The following is a 24,959-nucleotide window of genomic DNA, read 5'->3' as shown; positions in this document are numbered from 1 at the left end:
TTCCGTCTATCAAGTCCACTCACAAGGCTTTGGTCGGCCCGAGGCTATAGTAGAAGACTCTTGCCCAAGGTGCCACGCAGTGGGACTGAACCCGGAACCATGTGGTTCGTAAGCAAGCTACTTACTACACAGCCACTCCTACGCCTATATATAATACATACACACACACTCTTTTAGACTATCATTCATACATAGACCAATTTTTTACAGAATTATCCGCTTGGTTGGATGAAAAAAAAACCTTTTTTTTTTTTGTAATATTTGAAATTCAAAACCTTTTCCCTGTGTTCTGTGTATGCACCTGATGGAAATTTGAAATTTTGGTTCATTTCATCCAATTTATAAATAGTTGAATTTCTTTAGAATCTTTCAGTTTTTTTGCACCAAAACATGCTGAATATCTTTTATGAGATTCTGGATTTGTTGGAACAAATAATTTTCTAAATTTGTAATGAGATATTTTTTTTTCCCCTCCACTGAACAAACCTGTTAGGAATTTGGAATTTTGCATCATTCCATTCAATTTCATGTCAAAATTTCTGGAGAATTATTTTCTTGACTGCACTAAAACTTGCAGAAATAGCTTCAAAAATTCTGCACATGATTACCAAAGTACATACTATTAAATGTATTGAAATACTTACCACTTAAACTGATGTAGCCTTGGGCAAGTATCTTCAAATATAACACTTGTGGACATGCTTACAAAATAAAAAAACAACACCCATGACTTTCGGAAACCTTTTTCCGTTCTCAGAATTACTGAAGCATGGATAAACTACCTGCTTCAGTTATTAGCTGTAAAGAGTCTACGGCCTTCAAAACTGCCATACTTCCTGAAATTCATTAGCAGTACACCTGATGCCCCCGCCCCAACACTTTTTTTTTTTAAAGGACTCATTCACTGTTTACTTCCTGTGCATTATTCTCTGTAGCTGGTGGCACATAAGCAGCACCCACTACACTCTCAGAGTGGTTGGCGTTAGGAAGGGCATCCAGCTGTAGAAACTCTGCCAGATCAAGACTGGAGCCTAGTACAGCCATCTGGTTCGCCAGCCCTCAGTCAAACTCGTCCAACCCATGCTAGCATGGAGAGCGGACGTTAAACGATGATGATGACTTTTCATGCACTTTTGGCTGCTTTTTTTCATGAATTATATTGGGCCTGAGCACCGTACTCAATAAGTTCATTATTAGCATTATTATATATGTGTGTTTGTGCCAAAGCGTCTGTAATTATCATAAAATTGTTTCTTTGTAACAGGCTGTGAAGTTGATCAAGCCACAGGAGTGCATTCATCTCTACCCTGTGTCCACTGTCGTCAATAACTCCCGCAACAACAGCCCTGAATGTGTTAAGCCACTGGACATGAAGTGAGTACCAACAACTTTCCTATATTTCAGTATCTGGAATGGTTAAAGCAGCGAGCGGGCAGAAACATTAGCACACCAGGCGAAATACTTAGCATCTGTCTTTACATTTTTTGGTAGGATTTTTACAGCTGGATGCCCTTCCCAACATCAACTACTCAGCAGAGTGGACTTAGTGCTTTTTATGTGGCACAAGCACAGGCGAGGTCAATCTTATAATAATGAAATTATTGTATATAGTGCTCAGGTGCACCACAACTTGTCAGAAAGTGCATATAAAGTATATGCAGTAATGTAAAAATGTCTGGAAAGCGAACAATGTACGAGTCAGATACATGCTTGTGTGTGTATGGAGGGGAGAAAATCAGGTGTAGTGTTAGCGATAAAGATTTTACAGCTGGATGCCCTTCTGAACACCAGCCACTTTATAGTGTGGACTGGGTGCTTTTAAGTGGCACCTGCACTTATTATAAAAGGTCAAATTCCGCCGAGGTCAACTTTGCCTTTCATCCTTTCGGGTCAATAAATTGAGTACCAGTTGCATACTAATCGACTGCCCCCCCTCCTTCCCCCAAATTTCAGGCCTTCTGCCTAGAGTAGGAAAAAAAAAAAAGAGTATCTGAAATGATTGAAATGAGATTTTGTTGAAGCAATTCTAATTTCTTGGATATTGCTATAAGAAGAAACATTTTTCACTGATTGAGAAGTTTACTTCCCAATCTCATGGCTTCGAGTTCAATCCCACCTTAGGCAGGTGTCTTTACCTTTAAACCCTGGGACAATTAAAGCTTTGTGAGTGGCATTGGTAAGAAAAAACTGAAAGAAGCCCATCATATATACTAGCAGAAATACCCGCTATTGCCTGGGTTAAAGAAAATAACGAAATTTTGAAATGAAGTATTTCGCCTGATGTGCTAACAATTCTGTCAGCTTGATAAATAATAATGACAGTAGTAGTGGTGGTGGTGGTGGCATTAGTAGTATTAGTGACAGAACTTTTAGTTGTCATGATGATAATAGTAAAGTAGAAATGGTAGTGATAGTAGTTATGCATGAAGCAGACCTGTTGGCATTGGAAAATGTTTACAGAAATGAACCTGTATGTACAAATACACAAATAGAAAACTGGAGAGCAATATAAAAAATGAAGTACCTTTAGAAATTCTTTTTTTATCAGAAACCATCACAACTGTAATGATGTATACATACGTGTGTGTGTGTGTGTGTGTGTGTGTAACTAGCTGGTTACTTAGTTACTATGTCAGAACAGCAGACACAGGAAGTTGACATTGACAAAATCCAAAGGTTTGACCATGCCTAGAAGACACACACTCTCGAGAGTTTCTTTCTTTCTTTTTTTTTTTCTGTCTTGCAAATTACTTGGTGACCCTGTCAGTGTAGGTGCCACTTAAAAGCACCCAGTCCACACTGTAAGGTGGCTGGTGTTCAGAAGGGCATCCAGCTGTAAAAACTTTACCAAGATTGACCTCGCCTGTGCTTGTGCCACATAAAAAGCACTAAGTCCACTCTGCTGAGTGGTTGGTGTTAGGAAGGGCATCCAGCTGTAAAAATCCTGCCAAAACAGATACAGAAGACTGGTGCAAGCTTCGGCCTGGCCGGCTCTTGTGAAACCATTCCATCCATGCCAGCATGGAAGGGAGACATTAAATGATGATGATCACACACACACACCATCATTTAACATTGTGTGTATATGCACACATGCCCACGTGTGTATATATACATGCACACACACAGGGATGTATATGTGCGTATATATACATGTACATGTATATATATATATACATGTGCATATGTGTATATATACACACACGTGTGTGTGTGTGTGTGTGCATGCGTTTACATATATGTGTATGAATACACACATGTACACACAAGGCCCTTTCAGCAGCTGTCTACCACTTCCACTCACAATGTTCTAATCAGCCCAGAGCAGTAAAAGACACTTAGCCAAAGTACCATGCAGTGGAACTGAACCAAAAGCCATGTGGTTGAGAGAGAGAAACTGCTTAACCACTCAGCTATGCCTGTTGCATGTCTTAAATATATTTTCTTTTTTCTCTTCAGGAAACCAAAATCTGCCCTGGAGGCTTGGTTGAAGAAGATACCAAAGAAAGAACCAGCAAACGTCATAAAGAAGGAACCAAAAGAAGAAGAGGAGGAGGAGGATGATGATGAGAGTGAAACACCAGCAAAGAAAATCAAACAAGAGGAATAAAAGCAGAAGGGTGCAGAAGAGATGGGGGGGGGGGCGAATTTTGGTTACGAATCTTGAAAGTTCAAGGGCAAACAATAGAGATGTTCATTACGTAGTATTAGACCCAACATGTGGAATTCGTTTCAATAATAATAATAATATTCTATGTCAGCTGACAAATGGGATATTGAAAAGAAAAAGAAGAAAATAAAATGATTCTTACAGCAAACACTAGATTGATTTTAGATATTCAGTGTTATATATATATAAAGTATGTGGGAATTTTTTTAGATATCAAACATGTAGGTTCCTTAAAAAAAAAAAAAAAGTATAATATAATATACTGTGTTAGATGTGAGACATGTGGAGGTTGTTTTTAACTAATATTCAATGTTAGATATTGAACACTAAACATGTAGATTTTTTTTTTTATTTTTGTAAAAAGAATGTGTGCCATCTGAGATTTATAAAACACGTGGGATTATTTCATGAATATTCAATATTACGGTTCAAATGTGGGATGTAAAAGCAATTTCACATTTTTTTTTTTTTTTTTTTTTTACTAATATATTCAATGTTAAACGTGTGGGAGGTCATTACCAATATATTCAGTGTTACGTATCAAACATAGATTTTTTTTTTTTTTTTTAAAAAAAACATTGCATGTCATTTAGCATGAAACACATGAAGAACATTCTCAATTATTATCATTATTCAATATTATTGAAGATTCAAACTTGTTTTTTTGTTATATTTCTAAATTTTTTAACATATGTTAGCATGTTCATTTTGTCCCCCACCTTTTCCATTCCATATAGAAATAGAGACGACAGCATTTCAAACTGACCAATTCCAGTTTTCATCCGGTGTTTACCATTTTTTTTTTTTTTTGTTAATTCCTAACACATTTGGAACTTTATCTCAAAAATGTATTTTGTTATTTGTTATTTTATGGTTATTCATTAAATTTTTTGAGTCATTTGTTTTTCACAAAAAAAAAAAAAAAAAATCTTTTAAAACAAGAGAGCACAGGTTCAATTCCTAACAGATACAAAAGGCAGGTGTGACTAATATCTTAGAGCTGGTTGGTGAGCAGTGGGGAAATATATATTCATATACATACGTATACACAAAAGTGGTTTCTGTTATGTATGTGTGTGTGTATATAGTACGTACTGTCTCGAGTCTCTGGACTCGTACAAGGCCAGCCACCTGGTTTCTATGGCAAAGAAGTGTCCAAGATAGCGACTTTCTCCCTGAACAGGATGCCTGTCCATTGTAGGGTCACTCATTGACAGCTGAGCGGACTGGGGCAATGTGCAATGGGTTTGCTCAGGAAAACAATGCACCACCCAGTCCAACAATCAAAACCATCAACTTGCATATACATATATATACATACTTAAATAAGCATATATATATATATACATACATACACACACACATACACACACACACATATATACACACACACACATAATATACACACAGAAGCAAGCACATACATATAAACACATACACAAGTTGTTTCCCTTCATTCTGAGAAATGTTTTCATATCAAGTATTTGGACAGTTTTTAATTTTTCGTTCTTTAAAACTGTTGTCAATAAACTTCCTTCAGCTGTTCTTTATTTTGTTGTTGTTATTGATATTGTTTGTTGTGTTGGGATGTATTTGATTAAATCAAAAAAGTTTTTAAAATTATCCTGGGGTGTCTGGAGAAAGGGACACGGCCATGGCTTGTAAGGTCAGGAGTTCAATCCCCAGTGGCACAGTGTGTCCTTCAGCAAGAGACTTCAATTTCATGTTGCCCCAGACCACTCGGCTGGCAAAAATGAATTGTGCCGGGAATTCAAAGGGACCAGTCATGCTGAATCAAATCAATTGACACCAGTACTTTTCCAGCCTGGCTCTTATTCTATCAGTCTCTTTTGCTGAGCTGCTAAGTTACGGAGATGTAAACACACCAACACCAGATGTCAAGAGGTGGTGGAGGACAAACACAGAAATATATGTATATAACAGGCTTCTTTCAGTTTCTGCGCAAGGTGTCATGCAGTGGGACTGAACCTGAAACCATGTGGTTGGGAAGCAAGCTTCTTACCACACAGCCATGCTTGTGCCTGTATGTATATACAAAAGGCATTTAGTATAATACACAGATGGCTATTTTAATCTTTTACCTATGCTACATATAATGGGATTTGGAGACTATATCCAAATAAACAAAGTATATATTACTCCATTGTTACAAATATATTTATAACATCAACATCAAAATAAGTATTAAATAGAGATTGTAGTTGTTATACCTGTGCAGGTGGGATGTAATAAGCACCATCCGAACGTGGCCGATGCCAGCGCCGCCTTGACTGGCTTCTGAGCCAGTGGCATGTAAAAAGCACCAACCGATCGTGGCCGCTACCAGCCTCCCCTGGCACATAAAAAGGACCCACTACACTCACGGAGTGGTTGGCATTAGGCAGGGCATCCAGATGTAGAAACACTGCCGGAACAGACTGGAGCCTGGTGCAGCCTCCTGGCTTCCCAGACCCCGGTCGAACCATCCACCCCGTACTTGCACGGAAAACGGACGTTAAATGATGACAATGATTGTTTCAATAGTTACTTTTCTATGCTTGCATGGGTTAAATGGAATTTGTTGGAGCAGACCTTCCATGGTTGGATGCTTTTCCTGCCACCAACTGTCATTTATTTCCAAGCAAGGTGATATTTCCCCACCCCCAACATGGCTAGATTTTTTTTTTTTTTGCAGAATATTATAAACGAAGGATAATGCTCATGACAAACTGACAATACACACACGGATCTTATATGTAATATAGTGGGGTGGGGGCTAAAGGGTCAAGTGAGATTACCTAGATAGTTCGTACATAAAATTCCTTGGCAAAAGTGCCTACGGGGGGGGGGGCAAACAAGGGAGACAACTCCAAGAAAATTAGTTGACTGATATTTTAGAAAGTGTAAATACTGCTACTCAATATTCTACTGTATGCACAAGGGGCCAGTAAATTAGATCGACCCCAATACACAACTGGTACTTAATTGATCGATCCTGAAAGGTAAAGTCGACCTCAGCGGAATTTGAACTCAGAACGTAAAGACAAACAAAATACCTATTTCTTTACTACCCACAAGAGAGAACAAACAAGGACAGACAAACGGATTAGTCGATTATACTGACCCCAGTGCGTAACTGGTACTTATTAAAATGACCCTGAATGGATGAAAAGCAAAGTCGACCTCGGCGAAATTTGAACTCAGAAATGCTAAGCATTTCGCCCAGCGTGCTAACGTTTCTGCCAGCTCACCGCCTTACAATGCAAATTTATATTGAACTAGCGAAAGCATTGGACAAGTTTCGGTCTTATGAGACCTCCTTAGTGAAGCATATTCTACTGATTTGACAAAACGCACTCGGATAGGTGCTGGTGTGATGGTATGGTAAGTTGAATCCCTCTGTACGACATTTTGGGCAAGTGTCTTCTACAATATCCACTAGGTTGGTCAATACCTTGGGAGTGGATTTGTGGAAACTTAAAGAAGCCTGCTGTGTTTGTCACTCATCACTGCTTCAAAAGTAGTGTTGGTTTGTTTACATCCCTGTAATTTATCAGCCAGCATAAAAACTGATAGAATAAGTACTAGCCTTACAAAAAAAAAAAAAAAGTACGGGGGTGGGGGTTCGTTTGACTAAACCCTTCGAAGCAGTGCCCCAGCATGGCCTCAGTCTAATGACTGAACCAAGTAATAGATATATAAACAGAAGAAATAAAGTGAAGCAGATTTTGATTATCAACAAGATGACTAAGGTAACTACAAAGGGGATTTGGGGCAGTTTCCTCTATACTTAATGCAAGTATCAGAGGAGAGAGTCCCATATGGAATGGAGTGAGTCAAAGAAGTTGAAGGCATTAAGATTGTCTTGAAAATACAAGACAAACTCTTTCCGGGAGAGCTTGGAGTGTACAGAACAATGGATGTAACTAATACGGCCAGATATGCCGAATAGATGGAAATATATGTGTCTATGTTAGGTATTGTTATGTTTTTGTATGTGCAGCACATAGCAAATAGTACTCCAGCCACCAAGAGGAGAAAATGTACTGGATTTCTGCTTAACTGATAATGTTAAGATGACACCAACAATTTCTTCAATAGAACTAACAATGTGCGCTCTGAAGAAAACAGCAGACATGAATTTTGAGAACTTTCAGGACAAGGGACCAGGAAACCATGCCACTTCTTCAGAGGATATTTGTCCTCAGCCATCTGGACTCTTACTCTCAATTATGGTCACTCCCTCCCCACCACCACCTTGTCTTAATTTAATAGTGTAATTCAAAGCAGTTCCACAGTGATATACTAAAAAGATTGCACCAATAGAACAGTTGAGCCACTGGAAGTGATTGAAAGAAATATGACTCGACTCGGCAAAGACAGGAGAAATATGCAGTGATAAATGTATGGAAGACCACAGAACAGCTGGCACCGAACTTTGGCATCAAGAGTTAAATCAGTGCCCAAAAAGGGTGCAACTACCCTGTTCTAACAGGGAGTCAAGCACCTTGGTTGAGACACAACACAGTAACAATAGACTGGGGTAATTAGAAAAAATGTTGACCAAAAGATCAAAACCCTTGCAGTAACGACCAGCTGTAGCTTTGCAGCAATTTTCAGAATTTAAATTTTTAAAAAAAGCAAAGACACAATTATTTTAATACAACAATTTACCTTTTTATCTGGGCTCATGGAATCTGAAATCAGTTTATCTCCTGCAAATGGTGTTAGAGTGTTCTATAGTGCTTTCTCTCTCTCTCATATATATATATACATATATATCATCATCATCGTTTAACGTCCGTTTTCCATATTAGCATGGGTTGGACGATTCAACTGGGGTCTGGGAAGCCAGAAGGCTGCGCCAGGCCCAGTCTGATCTGGGAGTGTTTCTACGGCTGGATGCCCTTCCTAACGCCAACCACTCCATGAGTGTAGTGGGTGCTTTTTACGTGCCACCTGCACGGGGGCCAGACGAGGCTGGCAACATCCACAATCGGATGGTGCATTTTTCAAAATCATCAAGTTGTGAAACTGGTTAAGTAAATGTAATTATATTTTCTTAATAAATGTAAGAACTTACTGTGGACAAGGCTGCATGGCATTCAATTATGAATTGTCGTTGAAAGCACAAAATGGGGAGTAGTAAAATAGTCGACATCAGACAAGGAGTTACCTTTTTTGTAGCATTCTGTCCTCTACTTATCTCTCGTGTGTTTACGCATTTTTCATTCGTTGGTGATGTCCAGTACTTAATGTGTATTTTCTTCCAATTCTGTTAGAAACTAGAGATTCTGATGAAATGCATTCAGTCCAAGATAAAAAAAATCATAAAAATATCTACAATCATTATTGGAAGAATTTAGATGGAATTTGCTGACATCGATTTTCTGTATCAGAGCTGAAAGATCCTGCAATAACTACTATTCATGAAGGAGTTCACACAGAGAAAAAAACCGTATCAGTGCGAGATCTGAGGCAGACCATCCTCTCAAAAACCATCACTGAATTAGGAATCAAAGTTATAACAACATGCAACTTCATCAAAGACTTCCTCTCACTCTTCCTTTCATTTCCTTCCCTTTTCATTCTAGTCTCCTAGAGTAGACCAACTTATTTGCAGACTTCATGTATATAAAGGCCTCTGTCTTTCTCTGGCTTATATTTTTTTGCTGAGTGATGCCAGTGAAAGGAACCAGTGACATTCATTCATGTGACTGTGGTTTATATTCACGTAGTTGATGTCTGCCAATATTATGAAACATCTTTCTGTATCCGCTCAGTCGAAGTCGACTCTCAGTCACTCGTTGGATCAGTGTCCTCCAGTCAGTTCTATCCTGGGCCGCTTCTTTCAGATTGACTATGTCCATTCCAGTATCACTCTTGAAACATAGACATTATATAAAGCATTATTATTGACTACATTTTCTGTGTTCCTTTCATTTATACACAGGCGCGCACACACACACACACACACACACAAAATAATTCCTTTTTGGAATGGTGACATTGACCTATATGTTATTCAAAAGTCAATCATTCGAGAACAATCATCAGATATTATTACTTACATCATGCAAATGGTCCAAATTCTTCTTCAGCCTTGAATAATTCTCCTTTCCAAACTTTCTAAACTTTGTCAAATTCTTCCATGAAGAACAAAACACATAAGAATAATTAACAGCATCAGGGTGAGGGGTTTATGAAAGAAAGAACAGCAATGACAACACAAACAATAAATAAAGGTTCCAAACCATTTAAGATTGAAATAACAACGAAACAGCAAAAGGTTAGAAGTAAATTTATTAAATAGGAATTTAAAAAAAAAAAAAAGAAGAGAAGAGGAGTGGGGTTTGAAAATTCAAAGTTTTGTTTGAAGAGGATTTTAAATGTTTCTGATGATGGTTAGAGATTTTATTCTAGAAGCGGAGGGTAAGTTTTACTCTCCTCCTCTCCCATCCCCTCTGCTTTCAACTTCAGTTCCTCAAATCTTCAGTTTCTTTCTTTTTTTTTTTGTTCTTTGTTTTGTTTTTTTTGTCAAAGAATGGTTGTGGAACCAAAAGAGGTGGCAGCTGAGTCATGTAAGAGCCAGAAGACAAATGTCCAAATAGAGAAAGACAAAAAAATGGAGTTGTTTTTTTTTTTATGAATGAAGCATTAAAAATTATCATCATCATTATCGTTATTTATATTTTTTTTTCTTTTTGATAACCAACAATTTGGATGGAAAATGGCAATCAGCTTGCTAGATATGAAAAATCACTTTTCTTTCTTTTTTTTAAATATATATATATATATAGATATATATATATATATACATACATACATATACAAATATGGGTTATTTCCCCTTTCAAGCTCTTTTTTGTTTTGGAAATTTTTCAGTTTTTCACAGACATCAAAGAACACAGAATTAATTATTTTGTTGAATTATCCACATTCAAAAAAAAATATGAATCACTTGTGGGAGTTTTTTTTTTTTTTTTGGTAAAAAGTGGGGCGTAAGTGTTGACCTATTTGTCTTTAGTTCACCCACCAAGTTTCTAAAGATACTTTGTTCAGGGTCCAGATAAGTGGTGACTGAGAGAGGACCTGCAATCAAAGGCATTCTACTGTAGCTTTGGTTATCCCATGTATCTATATAAGTGTATATATATATATATATACACGAGCGTATATAAGAATACACAATGTCATGGATCCATTTCAGTCAATCTTTTCTTAGCCGTGCTGCTACCTAAGATCTGGCTATTTAATTCACGGTGCAAAACTGGTTGGATATAATACGGCATACTGACAAAATATGATTGTACAAATATATATATAGATAGATAGATAGATATATATAGAGAGAGAGTCCAAGAATGGGGGCAATGGTATTGCATTTATTCCTTCACCATAATTACTGTTTCAACAGTAAATGGTGGTTCACATACATGAATATAATAATGACTAATGCTACATGTAATCCATGTTCATCCCATCAGATGCAGCTCCAGTTTCTAAATACCCCACGGTTCTGTTTTTATGTGTGTGTGTCCTTGCTTAATCACAGGGGCAGCTGATATCACTAACCCCATTAATTGACTGGTACTGTATTTTAACCTAGAAATGATGAATGACATATCTGACTGCAGTAGGATTTGAACTCAGAATTTAAAGAGTGAGAATAAATGCTGCTAAGCATTTTCTCTGCCACACTAATCATTCTGCCTTTTATTATGTATATTATATATAGATATGTAACCACACTGTGTCCTTCCTGTTTTGAGGTGGGATAAGAGGCAGGGAAATATGCCTGCTATTTCTAGCAGATCAAACAACCATGTAGAGGTCCAGTTGTTGGTGTAAAGTTTCCCCCAGTATAAAAAGTGGCATTTAATCCTCAGAAGGAATAAAAGCATTTCAGTAGGATTTGAACCCAGTTTGGTTTGGATGGGTTATTTAGGTTATTTTGAAAATTCTGAAGTGTCTGGGAAGTAAACGTAGGACAAGATGTCAACTTGAAAAAGGCTTGAAAGAAGAAAAAAAGAAAGGAAAAAAAAGGGCCATATTTCATATGTAACAGACTGGTGATAACAAAATTTTATAATATTTGTTTATATGGAGGGCAAAAAAAAAAAAAACAAGCGAAGATGGATTAAAATGAAGAATGAAATGGAATAAAAGGCATATTTTAACTGAAGAACAAAGAAGAATTGAAGAAGAAGAATGAAGTGGAAGAATGAAGAAGAAAGAGAATGAAGAAAGAACAGCAAAAACTGGAGGAAGAGGAAGAAGGGAAAAAAAACAACAAAGTTTGATTGTAGGTCATCGTTAACAAAACATGTAAATTTTGAAAGAAAATGCAACAGAGTTTGTACAATTTAATATCTGAATTAATTAATTAATTAATTAATAATTAGCGTTTTTTTTTTTTGTTTTTTAGAAAAATCAGTAACATAAACACATTTTTTTCTTCTTCTAAGGAATATTTTACATCTTGCAATAAAACCCTGAAAAAAACATTTATATTTGTAAAATGTAAACATACATACACACACACATACACACAAACAACATTACAGTCAAGTTTTATAATATATTTGTGAAATGCAGCAGTTTAGAAGCAGGTGTGTGACACTCGATTATTTATTATCCATTTTCATTTTTATTTTATAGAAGATATATATACATAATTTATAGTTAACAAGCTGGCTTCAAGGGGTGGGTGGAGTTTGAATGTTCAGGCTTAAAAAAAAAAAAAAAAATTTTATTCCCCCCCTCCATCACTTGCAGCCCTAAATTGACAAAATAATAATAATAATAATAATAATATGGCTGGATAAATAATAGCAATTTTTAGCAGTAATAGGCTCAACTTAACAATAATTATTCCAAAAAAACAACAAAGACCAAACAGAAAAAAATAAACAAAACAAAAATTGGTGAAACAAGTTGGCACTTCACACAACTGTACGCATACATAACAGTGTACCACCCCCCTCTCACACACATTCCGTCATCTTGGTATGGTACCACCATCACACACACATTTCTATGTCCATTTTCCCATGGTGGTATGGAATGGATAGGAGAGTTTCAACACATTGTCTCCACCTATCAATGTTACTGTGTCATATCCATTGCAAAGTTCAGCATCCTGAGATCAAATCTCACCAACCAGTCTCCTAATCACATGATGTTAAACAGTAATATCTCAATCATAAAATTCAAAGTTCAACATTCCAGAGATCAATGCTCACCAACCAACCAACCTCCTGATCACATAAGGGTGAGCAGTGAGATCTTGGTCAAGGGATGCTAAGCTCAGCATCATTATGTCAGTTTTCTCACTAAATTATTTCTTTTTCACACAACACTGAGCAGCAAGGTTGTGACCATGAGATGCTAAGTTCAAAATCAGCTCTCACCAACAAGTCTCTTAACTACACAAGGCTGAGCAGTGAGAATTTCATCAGGGGATGCTAAACTTAGCATTCTGAAATAGACTCACAGTGACCAAGAGATGTTAAGCTCAGCATCCCAAGATCAGGAGAAGTAAACTTCAGCATCCCAAAATCAGCTCTCACCAGTAAGGCTCCTGATCACAAGACATTGAACCATGAGATCAGGATCAGGAGGTGATAAGTTCAACCTCCTATGGTCTGCTGTCACCAATCAGCTTTCTGATCACATGATGGTAAGATGAGATATCTTGATCAGGAGATGTTAAGGTCAGCATCCTGAGATCAGTTTCCCACTAACCTCTTGATCAAATGATGCTGAACAGTGAGATGTTGATGGATCAGAAGATGCTAAACTCTGTATCTCGAGTTCTCCCTACTTTTGCTTGCATCTTCAGTCTTCCACTTTCTACCAGCATCACTCTCTTCCACCCAGCCATTAACCAACCAGCCTCCATTCTCTCCGTGTCCATCCCATTGCATTCTTCTCTCTTGTAACACAGCAGGGAATACTTCTGATTTGCCCTCCATCTCCTCCCACCAGAAGAAAAACAAAAGACACAGCTACAGCTGGCCATCACTCACAAACGAATGTGGTTTGGTAACATGTATCCCGCTTTCACAAACTGTTTTAGGTGCCTGTGTAGTTGTGAGCAGACACAGATATCCTATCAGTCCTCGAAGGAAACCTGAAGGATGTGATAGTTGAAGGGAGACAGATGGCTGCCCTAGCATTTAGCTGACATTTTTTTTTCCAGCCAAGTAGACTGGAATAACGTGAAATGAAGTACATTGCTCGAAGATACAATGCACGATCATGAGGTCAAGACCCCTCTGACTCTGTAACCACAAGGTCACATATCTTTCTTATGTCAAAGCAACACATAACTTGGTAATTCTAGTTCCAATCCCATCTCACACACACACACACACACACACATACAGCAATTAAAGTTTAAAAATCAGCAGAAAAAATGGTTTTCTTTCGTTTTTCTTTCATTTGTGGTTTTTTAACAAGATTGCTCATTTTATATTAAATATATATACACAAGCTTCCCAAAGAAAAACAGATTAAGAGAAGAGGGGGGAAGGGGTTGTAGAGTGAGGGCAGGAGAAAAAGATGTCCACTTTGAATGAATACACAGCAGAATACAAAAGAGCTTAAGTTAATTATGAAGATCAGATATCTTAACAGGCAACTGGAGATGGAAGTGAGGTAGGATACCCTCACTTTACAGATCAAAGACATTATTTGGTAGAAATGATGCAAATGTTTGTAAGCATTCCAACTCCATTGTGCTTAGATTTAGAATAAAGACTAAGCTTAACACAGGGTGAGCAGCTTCAGGGATGGGCCTTAGTGAAGACCAGAAACCCCAGTATTTTACTGATATTTTTTTTTTAAAGGCAAAGTTGACAGTGGCAGAATTTGAATTCAGAACAGAGAGAGAGCCAGAAGAGATTCCATTAGACACAAAGCCAGTAATTTTGAGACGAGGTTGCGGGGTTAATCAGTACCACCAACACCAGTTTATGACAGGTATATATTTGATTAACCCCCACCCACCCTTGGAAAAGGGTGAAGCACAAAAATGTCTGTGGCAGAATGAGAACTCAGAACTAGAAACAAAAGAAAAGACAAACCTTATAAAGTTTGTTATACAAAGAATTTAGTTGAAAGCTCTCCCTCACTTTCTCTACCCCGATTCAGCCCTACCCTGATTTGGCCATCACATAAATCAATGATATCTCACAGACATATGACACCTCCAATTTGCAGGAGACTAAATATGGGAATGTACGATATTCATGCCTTTCTCACCAACATTAATGGCCAAATTAAATGGTTCTAATTGGGAAGAGGGACCGAAATTGAAACTAGGGATTCAGATCAACAAGAACTTTGCTTCAAACCAGAATTGTTAGAATGCCAGACAAAATGTTTCGCAGTATTTTGTGTTCAAATCCTCCTAAAGTCACCTTTGCTTTTCACCCTTTTGTCAATGAAATAAAGCAAGGTGAAGTATTGGGAGTCAATTCAAATTGACCCCTACCTGCCACCACCAACATTATTGGCCTTGCGCCTAAATCAGAGATCAGAATTAAGATACAAGGTCAGTACTAGAGAGAGGAGGAAGAGTGGTGAAATCTTGTAGCAGCAGCAGCAGTGTTTCTAATTTAGGAATCAGGAGAGCAATTTTGAGTAAAGTTGGGGTCAGTTGACAGTATCAGCCCCTATACTTGACTGGTATTGCGTTTTTATCAACCCTAGAAGGATGAAAAACAAATTTAACCATGACGGTATCTGAACTAAGGATGTTAAGGGCCAGAAGTAGTAATAATGATAAGTCCTTCTAATTTACGTACAATGTTGAGGGGAAGGGCAAATTGATATCATCGACCCCAGTGTCCAACTGGTACCTATTCTATTGAGCCCCGAAAGGATGAAAGGCAAAGTCAACCTTGGTGGGGTTTGAACTCAGAACGCAAGAAAAGCTGCTAAGCATTCTGTCCAATAAAGGTTCAGCCAGCTCAATGCCATAATCCGCCCTTCTGCTTTCGGCACAAAGCCTGAAATTTGGTGGGGTGGGGACTACCTGATTACACCAACCCCAATGCTTGACCGATACCATCTTATCAACCCCTAAAAGGATGAAAGCAAAGTTGACCTCAGCAGCATTTGAACTCTGAATGTAAAGATGGACAAAATTCCGCCAAGTATTTTTTCCAGCATGCTAACCATTCTGCCAGCTCGCAGCCTTAATAATAATAATAATAATCCTTTCTACTAAAGGTACAAGGCCTGAAATTTTGAGTGGAGGTGGGAGTTGATTACACTGACAGCCCCAGTGCACAACTGGTACTTATTTCATCGACCCTGAAAGGATGAAAGGTGAAGGTGACCTCGGTGGAATTTGAACTCAGAACATAAAGATGAATGACATACTGCTGCTTGAGCATTTTGTCCCAAGGATCCGGTCAGCTCACCATTAATAATAATAATAGAAATTTATGTCACAAAAACAAAAAATAGCGAAAGAAGAAAACAGATTAAACAAAGGAGGAAGTTGGTGAAGCTTGAGTTACAAAAAAAAAAACTGTCCCCCACCCCCACTCTCTGCCCTACCCCACAAGTATTGCACATAGCACTAATTCTCTTGAGAAAGATTTCAAGGACATTTAATTCATTTTCATTTCCCCAACCCACCCATCCACCCAGAACTCATCATCTCTGGTCTTAGTCTAACACCATTTGGTTTTGAGAAGCACATGGCTGCTATTTCTAGCATACTGGTCGAACAAGGATGTCGAGACGCCCTTACTGGAACAATTACATAATATTTACCAGCATCATGTCCTGGTAGATAAAGTTATCAGCAAGCTAAAGCATGATGACCTCAAGGTTACCATGGAAACACAAGGATTCCACAAATGCTGTGAGGTTATTAAAAGGTAAAAAAAAAAAGGGCGGCGGGGACAATTTAGCAGTGAACGGTAGCAAAAATAAAGCTACATTTCATAAACAGTAGCTAAATTGCATCTGCAATAATGAATATGCAGACTACAAATGCACCAATGCCTACCAGCATGCAAGCTGAAAAATATCAAAGAATTCAATAATAATAATAATAATAATAATAATTATAATAATAATAATAATAATAATAATAATAATAATAATAATCCTTTCTACTAAAGGTACAAGGCCTGAAATTTTGAGTGGAGGTGGGAGTTGATTACACTGACAGCCCCAGTGCACAACTGGTACTTATTTCATCGACCCTGAAAGGATGAAAGGTAAAGGTGACCTCGGTGGAATTTGAACTCAGAACGTAAAGATGAATGACATGCTGCTGATGAGCATTTTGTCCAGTGTCCCAAGGATCCGGTCAGCTCACCAATAATAATAATAATAATAATAAAAATTTATGTCACAAAAACAAAAAAATAGTGAAAGAAGAAAACAGATTAAACAAAGGAGGAAGTTGGTGAAGCTTGAGTTACAAAAAAAAAAAAACTGTCCCCACCCCCACCTTGCACCCACACTCTCTGCCCCACCCCACAAGTATTGCACGTAACACTAATTCTCTTGAGGAAGATTTCAAGGACATTTAATTCCTTTTCATTTCCCCAACCCACCCATCCACCTAGAACTCATCATCTCTGGTCTTAGTCTAACACCATTTGGTTTTGAGAAACACTTGGCTGCTATTTCTAGCATACTGGTTGAACAAGGATGTCGAAGTCGCCCTTACTGGAGCAATTACATAATATTTACCAGCATCATGTCCTGGTAGATAAAGTTATCAGCAAGCTGAAGCATGATGATCTCAAGGTTACCATGGAAACACAAGGATTCCACAAATGCTGTGAGGTTATTAAAAGGTAAAAAAAAAAAAGGGCGGCGGGGACAATTTAGCAGTGAATGGTAGCAAAAATAAAGCTACATTTCATAAACAGTAGCTAAATTGCATCTGCGATAATGAATATGCAGACTACAAATGCACCAATGCCTACCAGCATGCAAGCTGAAAAATATCAAAGAAATTAATAATAATAATAATAATAGTAATAATAGTAATATTGGTTTTAAATTTTGGTACAAGGCCAGCAATTTTAGGGGAGCAGTAAGTGAATTACATCGACCCCAGTGTTTAACTGGTACTTTATTTTATTGACTTTGAAAAGATGGAAGATAACATTGGCCTTGGTGGAATTTGAACTCAGAGTGTAAAGATCCAGAGGAAGTGTGCTGCTAAGTATTTTCTCCAGCTTGCTAATGATTCTGCCAGCTCACCACTGATCAAAAATAATAACCTGAAATTTGGTGGGAGGAGTCTAGTCAATTATATTGACCCTAGTGATCAACTGGTACTTATTTCATTAACCCCAAAAGGAGGAAAGGCAAAGATGACCCTGGCAGTATTTGAACTCGGAACATAGATGGACGAAATGCCATGAAGCATTTTGTTTGGCAGACTAACATTTTTGCCAGCTTGCAAAATAACCCTTTCTATACTATAGGTACAAGGTCTGGAATTTGTGGGGAGGGGGATAGGCAATCACACTGACCCCAGTACTCAACTGGTACTTAATTTATCGACCCCAAAATGATGAAAGGTAAAGTCAACCTTGGTGGAACTTGAACTCAGAACGTAAGGATGGACAAAATGCCGCTAAGCATTTCACCCAGCATGCTAACAATTGTGACAGCTTGCTGCCTTATTAATGATAATAATAATAACAAAACAGCTTAAGATTGTCTGCAAATCAGAAAAAGAAGAAAACATCCCAATGACAATAACAAAATCAATGAATTGTACAGTCGGGCTTGTTACTGTTAGTGGTGGTGGTCATGGCGTTGTTGTCTGTTGTGATGCTGGTTGTGGTGGTTTTAGTGATTGTGGTGTTGGTTTTTTAAAAAAAAATCTCATTCATGGCATAAGTCAATTGATAAAAGAACTGAAAACAAATAATTCTTCAGTTCTTTAGTGCTGTGGTGCACTCGACCACAATGTCATTCAAGTCTCGTTCTCTCTCTTTCAATCTTTTTTTTCTCTTTCTTTTTCATTCTCCTTTCTCTCCACTCAACCGTTACAAGCCACCACACACCATTGCTTTTCTGTCCCAAGTCGTGCTTGGTTGGTGATGCAAATGTTGATGTTAAAGCGAGGCAGCGTACACACCACCCTGCTCCCCCACCCTCCCTGCAACCAAGAGGAGAGAGAGCAGTTGAAGAATGTCTCCTTAGTAAAGAAATTTACTTAGAGTCTGCCGAGAGATTGTGTTGAACCATATAACTCTTTGTATTCTTGCAGCTGATGCGGTGTTCCAGACCCAAGGATATTCTCTAGAGTCTCAAGCTCTAATTCTTTGTCCTGTTGAGAGAGAGAGAGAGAGAGAAAATAAATATTAGTATGAAAAGGAAGAGGAGTGCAGAGTAAATAAGTGAGAAGAAATAAATGTGCTCCTGGATAGGGCACTAGTCTATCACAGGCAGCATTCTCTGCATGATCCAGTTGTACTTATTGCTACAATGAGCAACTAGGATGAAATGAAGTTATGTTGTATATAGTGTATTGTTACAGAGACACTGTGATGAGAGAAAAATTTCCTCCTGGAAGTGACCTTAGGCTACCATAAGACATATTCCCCAGATGATCTGGTAGTACTTATTCCTACCTAAAGTGTATTAATGCAGAATCATCATCATCATCATCGTTTAGCGTCCGCTTTCCATGCTGGCATGGGTTGGACGGTTGAACTGGGGTCTGTGAAGCCCGAAGGCTGCACCAGGCCCAGTCTGATCTGGCAATGTTTCTACAGCTGGATGCCCTTCCTAATGCCAACCACTCCGTGAGTGTAGTGGGTGCTTTTTACGTGCCACCGGCACAGGAGCCAGACGAGGCTGGCAAACGGCCACGATCGGATGGTGCTTTTTACGTGACACCGGTACGGAGGCCAGGCGAGGCTGGCAAACGGCCACGATCGGATGGTGCTTTTTACATGACACCGGCATGGAGGCCAGTCGGGGCGGCACTGGCAACGGCCACGTTCGGATGGTTCTCTTATGTGCCACTGGCACTGCTATCACAGCTACAATTTTCATTGATGTTGATCGATTTTGATTTTCACTTGCCTCAACTGGTCTTCACAAGTAGAGTTTTGTGTCTCAAGAAGGAAAGGTGTGCATAAGTGGACTGAGGCCATGGGTGATGGTCTCACTTGTCCTGTCGGGTCTTCTCATGCACAGCATACTTCCAAAGGTCTAGGTCTCTAGTCATTGGGAGATAAAACTCTCCCTGGATAGGGGATTGTTGTCTCAATGCTGTCTCCTGATCTGGTGATATTATTGGCAGTTATGTGTAGTGAGGGATAAAGTAAGGCATCACAGAGACACTAACGAAAGATAAACTGATATCTGGGGTTATCTATAATTGCTAGTATATGGAATGTAGATAAAGCTCTCGACAAGGCAGTTTTATATTTTCAGTAGTGACAGCAAAGGGAGATAACATTTGATTAACCAAGGGAAGATAATTCATAAAACTTGCGTGATATTTTGTCAGATTGGCGTGAGACAAAAAAGTTAACAGTCTTCATATATAATGGACATAAAATATTGCCCTCAAGTCAGGGGTCAAGAAAACCGAACCATTAAATTCTGTTATCTACAGAGCCACCAGTTATGCTGGAGGATAGTATAGAACAGTTTCACTTACGGTGTTGCAACACGACTACATGGCTGAGATGTGTGTGTGTGTATATGCATGTATTCCACAAGGGAGATAACTCCGTGTTCTGTCAGGATTGAGATTTTGGCTGATATTTTTAGTTGGACGACAAAATTAAGGCCCTCTCATTGATACAGCAAAAAAAAAACCTGTTATTTTAACCCTACCTCAGCTCTAGCCGAAAACACCTTTAATTAAAAGTATTGTGCTTCTTGTGCATCCAAATGTGCTATTCCATTTTTTTCTATTAAGATGCTACGACGTGTTTTTAAAGAATATACACCGAATTTTCAGACATACAACTCGAGATTTTTAGCTGAATATTTACAGAGAGAAAAAAAAAAGTTGGTCGACCTTAGAGGACCCAAAACTCCTCGTGTAATGTAGCAAGATTTGATATAAGACTATGACGATGTTTGAATGTTTACGCTATATAAAATATCGGCGAGTGTATAGGAAAATACACCAGCTGCTATTTCTAGCAAGTCAAGTAAACACAGTAACGCCCTTCGTTGTTTCTGCAAGAGAAGGGAGGAAGGGTGAGTTAATGAAGGGAGATCACTGACCTTTAATGACCGTTTCAATATACAAATTCTTTTCATTCTGTCGATTTGCTCGTCAGAGACCGTCATCTTCATGTCGGCCGACTGGATGTGACTCCTCCGCCGCTGGTTTCGATCCGTTCCAACAATAGTGAGATTCCGTCTTTCGAGTTGTCTGTACAGTTCCTTTAAGTCGTCATTACTGCTGTCGTAATCTACAATGCAAATCATCATCATCATCAGCATACTTTTACTTGTTTCAGTCATTTGACTGCGGCCATGCTGGAGCAACGCCTTTTAGTCGAGCAAATCGACCCCGGGACTTATTCTTTTGTAAGCCCAGTACTTATTCTATCGGTCTCTTTTTGCCGAACCGCTAAGTGACGGGGACGTAAACACACCAGCATCGGTTGTCAAGCAATGCTAGGGGGACAAACACAGACATACATATATATATATATAATATATATATATATATATATATATATATATATATATATATATATATATATACATATATACGACAGGCTTCTTTCAGTTTCCGTCTACCAAATCCACTCACAAGGCATTGGTCGGCCCGGGGCTATAGCAGAAGACACTTGCCCAAGATGCCATGCAGTGGGACTGAACCCGGAACAATGTGGTTGGTTAGCAAGCTACTTACCACACAGCCACTCCTGCGCCTAGCATAATCGTCTTCAATCATCATCATCGTTTAACGTCCGTTTTCCATGCTGGCATAGGTTGGACGGTTCGACCGGGGATCTGGGAAGCCAGAAGGCTGCACCAGGCTCCAGTCTTATCTGGCAGTGTTTCTACAGCTGGATGCCCTTCCTAACGCCAACCACTCCGTGAGTGTAGTGGGTGCTTTTTGCGTGCCACCTGCACTGGTGCCAGGTGAGGCTGGCATCGGCCACGGTCGGATTGGTGCATTTTACGTGCCACCTGCACGGAAACCAGTCGAGACGGCACGTTTTAACGAATGCACAAATCAACAGCACGTTAACACCTTCTTCCTCCCCACCACCACCACCACCACTGTGCGTGCGTGCGCACATGCATGTCCATCTATGTTTATGCATTTATGTATATGTGGTTGTGATTTCCCATTAGAACAGATCAAAGATGACCAACACCAAATACATGAAGTTGTGGCATTCCTTCATCAAACACTTTACACAGTTTCCGGATCTTTTCGGTGTGAATGGCATTTTTTTCTAGCGGTGTCATATGACATTGTCACCCATAATTATGACCTAGTTTCGATCTATTGCATTTCAATCTGTTTTAGGGTTAAGGTTGGTTAGAGTTAGGGTGAGGGAAGGGTATCTTTTTTTTCTTCAGAAATGTAAATAAACTCAATCTGTTTCTTAAACGAGGGACATATTCATACGGCACAGAATGTTTTCACCTCAATAGACGTCATTGATTGGTTGAAATTGCAGAAATTGAAGAAAAAAAAAACAACAAATATCTTACAAACTATAGAATTTTCTCAATAAAGCCAAGAGAAAAAGATGTTTTATAAACACATTCTATCAGTACACGAAGTTTAAAAGTGTTTAGTTACGTGGAAATTATTTTAAAAAACTACCGTTCAAACTGAAAAGATCCCAGTTTCCTAAAGTGGAATAAAGAAAAGGTTGTTTGCAAATCCCATTCCTCTCTAGCCTTTCTGATGAACACATGTATCTGTCCAGTTCTCCAGATGAGTCAAAGAGTGATGCACTCGTGTGGTACCTTTGGTTTCACATAAAGTAATTACCTGAGAGGATAAACTATCAGCTTTGTTCAAACGAATTTAACATCAAACATAGGTACAAGGCCAGAAATTCCAGAAGTTGTTTCAATCAATTCAGTCCACCCCCCACCCCCTAGTAGAGCACAGACAGAGCGGAAAGGCAAGGTGGACCTCAGTGAGATTCCAAATTAAAACATATAGAGACATGAACATCACATTTCGTATGATGCTCTACTGATTCTGCCTACATCTCACACTGAAGACAGGGATTAATAATGAGAAATGATGTTTACCTTTTCCTTCGGAATGTTCTGAAAGTTCCTGATGGGAGCTTGTATCATCATTGTCATCTTCACTTTCACTGTAGTAGACATCAGCTGAAAGAGCAAAAACCAGGTTTTACAAGCAAAATTTTAGCAAATAAATTTCCTTGAAGCAAAAATTTATTCAAAATGTTAGCCCCATGTTTTAACCCTTAAAAAGCAGGAAAAGGTTGCATAGATGTGTGTACCGAACAAGCAAAAAAAAATTCTTTCTTTTTCTTAAGGGCAATTTTTAAAACTTATTTTCACTTTAATATTCAAAGTATAAAAACTGGAGTAATTTGTTAATCTTGCACAAAATTTACAATCTCATTATTGAAAACTGCTGTAAAATATTCACTTTCCTTTGATGATGGCCTTGTCCGTGTAAAATTTTAAAAACTTCAATCGATAATATCCTCTATTTAGGAATTGAAAGTGTGAGAGAGAAACGCTGGCAAACATGAATGAGGTCTCTTAATAAAACAGGCGGGAAAGAAATTATTCACACATTATCTCCCTTGAGAAGCTGACTTTCCACCAAACAAAATGTTGCCTGAGAAAATCCGATTGTGATATCGAAGACATATTAACCATTCGAAAATACACAAAGACTTCACATCAGTTTATTTGGTGTCAGTCTTTGTGTGTTTTCAAATGGCTTATGTGTGTGTCTTCTGTGAGGCAATCATTTTATTTTCAACAAAACCAGATCTCAGATCAAATCCCTTGCTCGGCAAACCTCCAAAAAAACTGTTATATTTTGTTCCACACATCATCTTTTGGTGAATGTTTATCAACGATGCAGTTTCTATTTACTTGCTTGACCTATTAAAAACAGCAGCTAAATTTCCCCGAATTTATTTGTCACCAATTTAGAAACAAATAAACATACTCGAAAAACTAGTGCTAGATACACTAAGTCTGAAAAAAAAGCAGCCAAATCTCCCTCACTGAGGATAAGGTAACCTCTCTTAGTGTCAGGGCCATTACAAAACACACTGAGTGCGCATTGTGTATAGAACATATAAAACAAACAAAAAAATCCATCGTCTTCACCAACCGCCAAACCCAATTATACCAGTTTCTGATTGAAGACACTGAAAATGGTAGCAGAAACTCAATGATCTCCTGTCAGAGTATTGCTGCTGTATACCTTCGTTTGCTCCAGCGGAATCTAAGTAAATGCAGGCATCTTAACACTGTTGCAGCAGAAGAAAGGACTACAGGGTCCTGTTGAGGAAATGGATGTCTCTGGTGCTGGTGGCAGGATACAAACAGTAGATTCTGTAAAGTGGTTGGTGAACAAAGACATACTGGAGGACAATGTGGTCTAGCTGAGGACATGACAACCTCACTAATGTTGGTGTCACAAGAAAATACATATAGCAGACTCTATGAAGTAGATCAGGTTAGGAAGGGCATCCAACCATAGAAACTATATGCCAAGGGAAGGACGTCATCTATGTGGGCTGTAGCAGGGAGGCCCTAACACTGAATAAGAGCTGGCTTGGACAATGAAAATCCATCTGATCCATTGTAGGGTGAGAAAATTGACATGGAATGAAGATGAAATCAACGACTCTAAAAGAGGATGTAAAGTTATACTTACTTTGTACAGCATGAGGGGTGTTGACTGGTTTGTCGGGTTTTATAAAACCTCCTGTTGTGCTAACATTCGACATATCATAGTTAATAGCAGCTAATCCCATCTTGTTCATCCACCTAGGATAAAGAGGAGAGACAGAGAGAGAGAGAATAATTAAAAATTTATAACAATGATATAACTAGGAGTGTGTTATTTAGAATCTACTTGGAATATTGCAGTGAGATATCCACAATAAACATGCATACACAAGCACACACACACACATGCACACACATACACACTCACAGGAGACATACATACACACATGCATAAAATGTGTGGATCAGTGGTTAGGGTGTTCAGCTTACAATCGTAAGATCATGAGTTCAATTCCTGGTGATGCCCCATGTCCTTAAGCAAAACACTTTACTTCAC

The 24,959-nt window shown here is 38.5% G+C and overlaps 2 protein-coding genes and 1 long non-coding RNA gene across 9 annotated transcripts in view; 1 reads left to right on the top strand and 2 right to left on the bottom strand.

Annotated features, from left to right (window-relative positions):
• The window catches only part of LOC115222835 (abasic site processing protein HMCES), a 112,696-nt gene extending 108,085 nt beyond the window's left edge, over positions 1-4,611 (top strand). Inside the window, exons 8-9 of the mRNA XM_029793166.2 lie at positions 1,265-1,374; positions 3,460-4,611. Coding sequence (XP_029649026.1) covers positions 1,265-1,374; positions 3,460-3,610 — 261 coding nt within the window. The 3' untranslated portion in view covers positions 3,611-4,611. The remainder of the gene's footprint in view (positions 1-1,264; positions 1,375-3,459) is intronic.
• A 5,927-nt stretch (positions 4,612-10,538) lies between these two features.
• LOC118767413 lies at positions 10,539-15,776 on the bottom strand. Its single transcript, XR_005003333.1, has 2 exons — positions 12,928-15,776; positions 10,539-12,837 (listed from the first exon to the last, which is right to left on the bottom strand). It is a non-coding gene; the product is annotated as an uncharacterized LOC118767413 (long non-coding RNA).
• Positions 15,777-18,538: 2,762 nt separating this feature from the next.
• Positions 18,539-24,959, bottom strand: part of LOC115222874 — a 200,771-nt gene continuing 194,350 nt past the window's right edge. For all 7 annotated transcript variants that reach the window (XM_029793246.2, XM_029793247.2, XM_036511955.1 and 4 more), the window contains 4 exons: positions 24,549-24,661; positions 22,928-23,011; positions 20,918-21,108; positions 18,539-18,995 (listed from right to left, as the gene is read on the bottom strand). In XM_029793246.2, the coding sequence (XP_029649106.1) occupies positions 18,882-18,995; positions 20,918-21,108; positions 22,928-23,011; positions 24,549-24,661 (502 nt within the window). In that variant the 3' untranslated portion in view covers positions 18,539-18,881. The remainder of the gene's footprint in view (positions 18,996-20,917; positions 21,109-22,927; positions 23,012-24,548; positions 24,662-24,959) is intronic.

The sequence above is a fragment of the Octopus sinensis genome, linkage group LG21 (assembly GCF_006345805.1).
Source record: "Octopus sinensis linkage group LG21, ASM634580v1, whole genome shotgun sequence".
In the NCBI taxonomy this organism is placed as follows: Eukaryota; Metazoa; Mollusca; class Cephalopoda; order Octopoda; family Octopodidae; genus Octopus; species Octopus sinensis.
Note: the sequence above shows the minus strand (reverse complement) of the source record. Positions and strands in the feature narration are given on the sequence as shown.